General features: G+C 37.0%; 1 protein-coding gene across 1 annotated transcript in view; it reads right to left on the bottom strand.

Moving 5' to 3' along the window:
* Positions 1 to 10,213, bottom strand: part of LOC138019129 (uncharacterized) — a 37,294-nt gene extending 27,081 nt beyond the window's left edge. The window contains exons 1-6 of the mRNA XM_068865801.1: positions 10,075 to 10,213; positions 4,272 to 4,359; positions 3,929 to 4,049; positions 3,097 to 3,196; positions 2,849 to 2,965; positions 939 to 1,055 (exon numbers count right to left, since the gene is read on the bottom strand). Of these exons, the coding sequence (XP_068721902.1) occupies positions 939 to 1,055; positions 2,849 to 2,965; positions 3,097 to 3,196; positions 3,929 to 4,049; positions 4,272 to 4,356 (540 nt within the window). The 5' untranslated portion in view covers positions 4,357 to 4,359; positions 10,075 to 10,213. The remainder of the gene's footprint in view (positions 1 to 938; positions 1,056 to 2,848; positions 2,966 to 3,096; positions 3,197 to 3,928; positions 4,050 to 4,271; positions 4,360 to 10,074) is intronic.
* Between the last annotated feature and the right edge of the window lie 400 nt (positions 10,214 to 10,613).

Raw genomic sequence — 10,613 nt, 5'->3', positions numbered from 1 at the left:
TCAATATAATATTGGGTTGATTGTATGACGTCATCAGTCACCTCATTTGCATATTTTACCCATTTTTCAAACTTAAATATCTCCGGAATTGCAAACGGTAAGTGGCGTTTTTGTTCTTTCATGGAATTCTATGTGATACACTCAAAAAATCAAGGGGTAAAAATTTGATCATAGCACCACTTTAAGCAATTGTCTTATATAAATTGGACACCTGAAAAATTCAGGCAGTTTCAACAGAATCATACCCATGACCTCTGCGATGCCAATACAATTTGCTCAACCAACTGAGCTACAGTGTACGAAGCCACACAATTGGGAGTAGGTCAATTTGTTGGGCACATTAATTTTGTTCCCATGAAAGGACTACAGGTAAAGAAGGAAATTTAGTCCTTTCATGGGAACACAATGAGCCCAACAAATTGCCCTCCTCCCAACTGTGTGGCTGTGGGGAGTTCAGATGTGGCTATGGGGTGCAGAGATGGCGCAGTGGTGAGAGCACTTATCTCCCACCAATGTGGCCCGGGTTTGATTCCCTGACTCGGCGTCATACAGTATGTGGGTTGAGTTTGTTGGTTCTCTACTCTGCACCAAGAAGTTTTCTCCTGGTACTCCAGTTTCCCCTCTCCTCAAAAACCAACCTTTGAATTGATTTGCTTTCATCATTAATTTCAGTTTACAGTGTCCCCAATTAGTGCTCCAGCACTAGAACGACTAGACACTTAAATAAAGTTCCTTTCCTTTCCTTTTTTCGTAGCTCAGTTAGGACATGGGTTCGAATCCTGTTGAAGCCGCGTGAACTTTGAAAAATTGTGAAAAGCAGCTAATGAGAGCAGTGAGGCAAAAATCTCCTTCCCCTGCATGCATCAAATTAATGACACTGACTCCCAAAAGATTTATCTTGACTGACAAAATTTCTTCATCTCTCATGGTGCTATTACCTTTTGCAGCCTGATCCATGCTGTGTGGTCATACGAGAGTGTTCCACCGAAAGAAGTCGTCAGTTGATTGGTTTCAATATGGCTCAAGAGTTCAGATGTGCTTTTAACTGCAACAACCTAAGAGGTGTCACCTCACATCAGTTTAAATTTGTTTGGAAGATTTTGCAACATTTTTAGCAAGTTAGATCTCTGGGTCTGGTTAAAATCAACTGCATTGGTCTTTAATCTTTAACCTGGCACTGACGAATTGCATAACAGAAGCAATAGCAGATTGAACTTAAATGCATAACGGCTTCACAACACATAACTATAATTTGAATAAATGTAAAAAAATTGTAGCAGTCAAGCACCTTGCCAAACGTTTTACCAATGTCATGTGTTTAATACAATTCTTCAAGTACTTTCATGTCAAAAAAGATACACCTCAGTCTACACTTTCATTAATTTGAGACTCGGGATTTGGAGCACCGAAAAAGTTTTCTCAAAATTTTATAAAGAAACACAATGTTATCCATGCACATTATGTTAATGTCCAGATTTATTGAACTCTCATTGCCAATAGAATGTGGCATTTATTGCTATTTATAGATTGATCAATCAATCCATCAAGTTATAATGGGTTATTCTAGAAAAAATCCACACCCCCCCGACGGATGGGGTCGTTTTTTAACCCCCCCTCTCACCTGGATTTCCTGAAGCCCAAGACCCCCCCTGCCTGGATTTCAGGGAAAAAATATTAGGCTTAAATTTAATTTATTTTTAATAGAAAATAAGCACAATCGCGTATAGAAGATGTTCTTTTTTAATTTCTAAAGCTTTGGCTAAGTTATATAAAAATTCTGTTGTGTGGAACTAAGAAAAGAAAGGGGCGAAAATGCTAAAACGCGAACGAGTGTTTATACATTGTTAGCTCATAAAAATCAATTGCCCTTGTTCTTTCTTTGCGCTAAATATGGTCCAAAAGTAAATACAATTAGTAGAGAACATGACAAAAGAGTTCAATAGTCATTCCTTTTGGAGACATAACGTCAGTCTTGTCCACTCAAGATCGAGAACTTTTAAATCAAACATCATCAAAATCTTTTGAAAAACGAGTCTTAACTTATTTATCGTTCAAATTCTTTTATATCTTAAAGACTGGATAATTTGAGTCACATATCCTACCTTCAAGAGCCTGTAGTTCTAATCTGCAGTGGAAGGAAAGTTCAAACTCGTATAAACCTTGTTACAAAGACGCTAGAATTTGACGTTCCTCCTTTTACGACTAAGAGGGGAATCCGGCTGAAGTTTAAAAAACTGAGAAGCAGGCAGACTAGGCTGATAATAGTAGACCAAGATGAAAAACTAAAACAATCCCTAAAGAATACAAAGTGCGAAGGTGTGAAAGTAAATCAATTGTTTACTTTCTTTACTAGTATACATCATTACACGAAACAACGGTGGCGCGCTGGGTCTGGGAAGGAGTAAAAATGTGTCAGGCGTTTCAAACTCTTCGTTGCAATATTGTTGCAATGGCTCTTTCTTTAGTATCTTGTTCGCGTTTTCTGCTATAAAAGGACTTGCGAAGGAACTTAGATTATCATTCATGTCAGGTGAGAAATATGTGAACAAAATATTTCTACTATTTTCAGGGTCTGAGAGCGCTAAACTGTCGCCGAACTAAACGTTCGAATCGCGTGAACTATCAGGTCAGATGACCCCTGCAGAAGACTTTTTCGAGTTCAACCCTGGATCCAACCCTGGATTTCCAGTGTCCTTGACCCCCCTCCTGCGAGAATTTCCAGAATCCCATCCGTCGGGGGGGTGTGGATTTTTTCTGGAACAACCCAATCATGATAATTTCTACATCATAAATTGATTTGGAAGTAAATAATAAATTGTCATTGTTGAGATATGCATGACAGTGTTACCTGAAAATTAAATTGTCCCCTTGTTTGCCGCGAATAGATCTCTCTTTCTAAGTGTTTCCTAACTGGTTTATTTTGTGGTAAAATGAGGTACACACTGTGAATTGATCGAGAGTCATTCTACAATAGAAAATCAGTAAAGACAAAAAATTTAATTGACATTGTTTACAAAGCTCATCAAATTTCACCAAAAATTCAGTCATAATACTGGTCAAGAAGATCACACGGCCAAAAAGTTGTCTACTACTTACTTGAAACATTTGGATTAAGTCAATAATGTGAGAGATAACATTTTCCGTGGAATAGCTGAAGTCCAGCAGAAATGAGATGCCTGCTTCTTTATACCAAGACCTACCAAAGAGACAATTAAATTATGCACCATGAGCTCAGGATATGAGTGCCATGGAAATTAGTTATTAAACTTATTATTATTATTATTATTGGTCACTTGGTGTGTTTGGGATTTTTTCCCTAAAGCAGACATTTTCAGTAAATCAAAATCAGCTTCAGTTACTAAGTTGCATCAGCATTCTTGCAAGCTTTAGTGTAACAGTACTCAGCGCTCTAATTTGTGGTTTGTTACATCTGCAACTATTGTTGCAAGATGAAGAGGAAAGTGAAAAAATACTTATTTTATAAATTACAGTCAAACTCCAAGCTTTCATCTCAAGATTTTACTGATGCATTAGTTAATTGCTTTAAAACCTCATTAATTTTGAGCACGAAATGTGAGTCCTAATTGCAGGGGTTTAATTAAGTTTTAAAGTAGAAGGGACCTTGAGATAGAGTAAGCCAGCACCCTAGCCTATATATAGTCTGGTTTTTGATCTTGAGACCTCCTTCGGGCAACGGCAGGTACCGTACTCAGCGTAGACAGGTGCTAGTACCCAGGTCCCAGCTTCTAATAAAACCCCTGAATTGTTACACTGTACTTAAAATAATTCATTTATATTTCTCTTTAATCTAGTTTTTAGAATCCCTTTTGTCTCATTTGTTAAAATTTTCACCACTCAAAAAGTTAATACTACTGCTTGTAGATCTTGGGACAAACCGCTTAAAACAGAACCGATGCACAATACAAACCTGGCAAGAAATGAAAGATATTTGAGCAGCTGCAAAACATCACCTTTGCCCCACCGCACAAGGTTGGAATAGCGCTGAGATGGTAATGTCAACAGGGGATGGCCTTTTAAGTCAAAACCACCTGAGAACAAAAAAAAATAATTGATCAGGTTAAAATTTAATTACCTTTAACCCAGTGACACCTCAAATGCCCTAGGACGGCCTCAGTTGATGAGTAAAATCGTCTGGCGTTTGACAGAGTGAAATCTGTTAAGTCGGACTCCCAAAGGTCAATGGGTTAAAGGATATTTTATAGTGCAAAGTTACATTGTGTGCTAACAGAAATCAGGGGAAAAGAACTCACCTGATAGAATGGCTATCTCTGATAAGATGAGGCCATCTTCAGGCATATACAAACGTTTCTCTTTCACCTTTGACCTTGAACCCATCACCTATATAAAACATGATGATTGGAGATAACTAAGTTAAAAATTCAACTTTTCCTCTCTAAAATTACTGGACATGCTTCCCTATAAAATAAATGCAAGCACTAAGGGTAAAGAAAGTAAACCAACAAATTTAAAGTATCCAATAACAAGATAATCTGTATAGTACCACAGGCATTTCAGGTTTGGCTTAATTTATTGGTTCCATCTAATAGTATTCTAAGAGAGACATATACATTTTATTTTTAAGATGATTAAGAGCTAATTATACAAAACACATCTTTAAATTAGGTCAAATCCCTAGAAAAACAATATTTATTGTTTGAACTTGCTTATGTTTTCAATTCATAGCAAATCAAGTAGGATAATATACATCCAGCCTTTAGTCATTAATAGAAACTAGATGCCAGATGTCTAAAAATTTGCAAAGTAGCAAATGTTGCAACTGATTGGGCTTGATGGCCTGGGAGTCCTTGATGTAACAAGTGATCATGACAATAATAATGTTTCTTGCAGTCTTGCATTTCATTTCATTCAATTAAGCCACCAAAACCATTTGATGAGTGGACATGTTGACAGGGTAAATCCACGGTAATTGAGACATACGCTTGTAAAAATTAGCATTCACTTAAAGGACAGTATAACTGTATATCTAGACTCATTATAAGATAGATTGTTATGAAATTGTACTTTTTGGTTGTCAGCGGAATGATTTCGTGGCATAAATTATCATTAATTAATCAATTCAGCCTGTTTGGCTGTCACAGAGGGGACATGCACAAATGACCATGGTAAATCTATCTTGAGAGGAAATCCAATAAAAACTGTCAGGACATTTACTTATTTACTTAGACTGTATAAGTTAATGATTTCTCCCTGATTTTGTCTGAAGAAAGAGATCAAAGCCTATGTCTAAAATTGAATTGTCCCCTCTGTGACAAAAATAGGGATAAAAATTATTATCTCTGCAAAGCAATTGGTAATAATTGTACAAAATTCTGTTAACAGTTGAAGTATTGGCTGACAAACTTACAAGGTGTGGAGGAGTTCTTCTATTTCTCTTTTCTTAGGATAGGTGTGAAAACTTTCAATGTCACGGAGGGGATCTTTTTGTCACAGAGGGGACTTTGTGTCACAGAGGGGACTGTTCTGTCACAGAGGGGACATTTTTTGTGAACAAAAAATTGTCAGGGAGGGGATCTTTTTGTCACAGAGGGGACTTTTTTGACACGGAAGGGACTTTACTGCCCAGAACGGACATATATTTCTTGGAGGAAGAATTATTATTTTGAAAGAGAAATTACTGCTATTGAAGATAAACTGTTTTAACAATCCATAATCTCCTCACATAAAGAACAATAATACTTAACTTAGCCAAAATGTGCAGTTAATCAGTGGAAATATTGGATTTATTAAGTTCTCATGAATTATTCGTAATAATTTAGAGCAGTTGTTGAGCAGTTCAAAATGAGTTCAAGCAAAGAGAGGACAAAGAAATACTGTACAGGGAAAGACTGAGGGAAAATGAAGAAAAGTATGAGGTGGTTAAAAAGAAGGACAGAGAAAGAAAGAAAAAGGATTATTTGAAGAAGAAAGCCAATCAGCCTGAAGTTTTGAGAGCCAAGGAAAGAGAGAGGAAAAGAAGGCAAAGGAAAAAAAATAGCAGACTTGATCAAGAAAACAGACAAAACTTGTAGTCAAGTAAGCCCTCAGACGTTTGGAAAAGCACTCAGTAGAGCAAAGAAGCACTTGCTAAAATGCCCTGAAAGAAAAGTGCAAGTGTTAGCAACGATTGTTCAAGATCTTTCCCCAAGAAAATGGAAGGCGGTCGTGGATTTGTGTGACAACAACTTTAAGCGAAGAAAAGAGTACAGCAAGGACAGAAAGAAAAGATGTGATGCTCTCACTGATGATGAGATACAACAGGTGCAGAATTTCTATTTAAGAGAGGACATCAGCAGAGTGCTTCCAGGGAAGAACGATTATGTGTCTGTCAAACTAGTTGATGGTAAAAGGGAACACAAGCAAAAGAGGTTGCTATTGTTTAAAATTGGAGAAGTGCATGAGCTTTTCAAGGAAGAAAGCAATGTTCAGATTGGCAAATCCAAGTTTGCAGAACTCCGGCCACCCCATGGCAGGTCATACCATCATCTGCATCCGACCATGAAGTATGCATTTGTAAGTATCATGGAGTTCAGGAGGTATTACGCAGTTGACTATGTAACCACCTTCTATTTTGGAAGAGTGATTTCTGTAGCAGACAGCTTTGTTGAAGTTAAATTCTTGCACAGCAAAGGCTCCACCACCTATGACTGGCCAAGAACTGATGATGTGGACAGGGTACACTGTAGTTGCATTTTTTATGGTCCTGTCTTACTTGTGGGCAATCGCCCTTTTACTATGTCAACTCAGCGTGAGGTTGAGAAAGTGCACCTTTTCATTAGAAAGCAGCCAGTGCATGATAATAAAGAAACTTGGACGAGTGGTAACATGAAACTGTCTGAAAAATATGCTGGAAGTAATCTTGTACAAAATTTTATCACATTAGCCATTGCTAGTAAAACTACACCATTCATACAAGTCATGTTTGTAAACAACATGGAAGATCTGCATAAGTCCATAAGTTTATATTCTACTAGCATGGTAAAATGTACACTGACATTTGCTTTCATAGAACAGTGTACATCATATACAATTGACTGTATTGCAAGTTATGTTCAGAAGTTGTTCTTGCCTTTTTTGATGCACGGCACTTTCATTCAATGAACAACTTACATTCAACATCTGTACTTGCATAAATGAGGTCAATACTTTCAGGAAAAAAAATTATCACCTCAATTCTGTGTTCAGGTATTGTTGATAGAGAGACTTAAATTATTGATGTTTCTGAGCTGTTCGTATTTTCAGATTATACAAGACTTTATAAGACTTCATGGAAGTTGCAGATTGGAAAGTGTCTTGTTTTTGTTAGGACAAGGTCTTAATGAGCCTTTTACAGTACAGTGTTGTCTTTTTCAATTGCCTAGCTTGTCAGAACCTAATATTTCTAAATAAAATAAAACAAAAATAATCAGAAAGTCACCCTGTTTGAGAAAGAATGCATTATTAAAAGAGTATGCAACATTTTTACAGATACATGTATATATAATACACCTCAAGAAGGTTTAGGTTATAACACTAGACAAGTCTAGTATCATTGTTTTACTTAAACACTTTGCTACAGAGAAGATTGCCGGGTGGCTATTAATGACCGCTATCTATTAGACAAGAGGTACCCTCCGTGACAGTCCCCTCTGTGACAATAACCGTGATCATTTATTATTATCTGTGCTGTATCAGAGAGCAAGAATGTCTTTTCCATCAATGCAGTTTAATTGTTGATTAACATAAAAATCAAATGTGCACTTAAGTGTTGTTGCTGCCGGTTTACATTCACAGGATTTTTAGCCTAGTTTTTAAATTTCAATTTTCTTTGGTTTTCTGGTCCCCTCCGTGACAGATTGAATAAAGGACTAAATCTTGCCAGATGTGACAGAAATAATTTTGAAAGGATTTGATAAAGAAGAGTCATCAGTTATTTAATCATTACAAGTCCACAGTGAACTAAACTAAATTTGGCAAAAGGAGCTATTTATGGTATTGTTTTCTGAGATGTCCCCTCCGTGGCATGCAAAATATTGTGGAATTACCCGTCAGCAAGTGATTTGCCTGGTGCAATAGTTTCAATGAGCACAGACGGCTGAGGAAAAGTGTTGGCTTATTAATTCACTCAGAAGTCGGCTACTTTTTTCACCAACTTGATGAATAAGGTAATTCCCGTGAAAATGACATACTATCCAGAGTTTTGTCAAACATGACACAATTGATATTCATACACAGGACATTAAAAAATGCAATAAAAAGATGGAGTCACCATGCTTGTTTCTGCGCTGCATGCCCTTTATTCTAAGTGCTTTTTACCGAATTATGTGAGAAGCGTTCAAAAGTTGATCAACCAGAAAAATTGTTGTTATCAGTCTTAGTGAATATAACTGAAAACTTGTCTGAGACTACTTGTTTGTCCTGGCTGTAATCTTCTAGTACAGTGATTTCAAATTGCTCAATCCTTCAAAGAAATGTAAGCAAATCGGACTGCTACAGTCATAACCTTGCAAACACTCAGTGTCTGGCTCCAAATGCAGTGTCACATCATTTATATGTAAATACTACTGTGACAACTTGTACTATCCAACTTATTTTCTCCTTCAAATATGTTTTCCATGTACCTAATACGAATAAAATTAATACGACCATTCAAAAGGACAGAGTTGGGTCACTGTGCTCATTTATTGGCAAAACAACGGCAAATGGAGCGCAAAGGGGCAATTTCGACCTCAAAGTGATCATTTTCCACGAAAGGACAGGGGTGAGTTCCAAAACAACAACTTCTTAACCGAGAATAGTTGTCATGATTGCGCTTTTAAGCTTTTGAACACGTCAATAAAAGCGGTCTTTGTTGTCTCTCTTCAGATGGCCAGCGAGAAACACTGCCATCTTCAAAGTCACAATGTTATCCACAGTATGAGATGTGCAATGCAAAATAAGGGAATCAGCTTAAAGACCCAAGATTAAAATCCATTTTGACAATGACAAAAGTCACTTACCCTTCTCAAACCACCGAGTGAGTTCAAATTTTATTGAAATCCATGCTGGTAGAACAAAGCTGTTGTTTTGTCCTTGTTATAATGAACAGATTAATTTTGTGAATTTAATGGCATGGAAGCCTGCAATTTGTTAATATTTTGATGACAATTACTGAATCCAAATATTTACAAAATCAAGCAACAGTTCGTCATCCTTTCTGCATTCATTTGTTGTGGCACAAATTGATTGTTTGGTTCTCACATGAGCAATGGTTAGAAGGGATGGGAGGGTAGGGATGTCTTTAAGGAAATCCTCAAGTGCGTACCGCCATTTTCAAAGTGGGCCAAATTTGTTACAATTTGGGATGCAATATACAGCTGAATGTATCGGAAATTTAGAAGATCCTTGAAGGTTACGTTGAGTTTTATTTTCATATTACTATGACAGTGTACAGAATTAGTAATCCTCGCCAACAAAACCCCATTCATCACTAGTCATATCAATTAGAGGTACATTTGTCAGCATTTTAAAATTCCGCCGTTCACGACCTACCGCGAAGATCAAGCTAAAATTAAAGTCTGTTTCACTGCTTGCACAAGAAAGGTTTTGGACAAAGTTACTTATTGTTACGTTATTGTTGTGCAAGATTAAAAATTATGTTTGCATTTTCAAATAAGAATAAATATTTACTGTTAATCATGCTCAAATAATTCTGCAGATCGGAAACAAGTAAAAGCGTAGGTTGAATTTCTTCATGAAAATAAGGTCTTAGAAAACAGTTCATCTGGTTTTGAACTTCGCGGTCCCTTTTATTGGTCACTTAATTTAGTAAGTGTTGGGATTTGAGAAGTTGCAGCCGAAGGTCGTAACGTTGACTTCTAAATGAAAATCGTTAAGTAAATTCTTTTTTCTAATAGCATGTCAGTCACATTAAGTGTCATAATTCGTGAACAAACTCTTTAATACAGACTTCTCGATCAAACATTCTGATTCACACCAACGTACAATAATTGAGTTAATCCTGAAAATCGTACATGATACATGTTCAAAGAAAAGATCTCGGTCGTCACCAACTCAGTCCTGAAACAAGTCACTTACCGTTGGTTTCTAATCAGTCATGTCTGTTGTCTGTGGGTCTTTATCTTCCTGCTGGTATGCTTTGAACAGAAACATGATCGAGGAAAAACAAGCTTAATCCGGTTCCTCAAGTTCACCCACAGAATTTTCAGATCTCGTGCAATGAAACGGACCTTTGCAGCCCGCTTTGCAGTTCGAACGAAGCCTCTTCACAAATCCCACCTCTTAATTTAATTAAAAGCACACGCTAAAAAGGCGTTTACCAGACACATCACAACGACCGATTCATTCCAGCTGTCAAAAAGAGGTGGATTAAAATACGGTGTGTCCGAAACACATTGTACGTAAAACAACAATTCTCCACGACTGATCATAAAGTGATAAGTAAACGGTGAACGCGTTATGTTGTTTGGGACGAAACAAAAGTTACTAGGGTAGGGTCGGGTTAGTAGGAGTCCTTAGCAGCCAGGTAGAGCGTGACGCCTGGCGGAAAAGGACGAAATATTCCGCAAGCTTTTTGAAACGAACTGAAACAAGTAGTATCGTGAAATCTTCTTTTT

This window comes from Montipora capricornis, chromosome 10 (genome assembly GCF_036669925.1).
Source record: "Montipora capricornis isolate CH-2021 chromosome 10, ASM3666992v2, whole genome shotgun sequence".
In the NCBI taxonomy this organism is placed as follows: Eukaryota; Metazoa; Cnidaria; class Anthozoa; order Scleractinia; family Acroporidae; genus Montipora; species Montipora capricornis.
The sequence above is the reverse complement of the archived record's forward strand: the minus strand, read 5'-3'. Positions and strand labels throughout refer to the sequence as shown.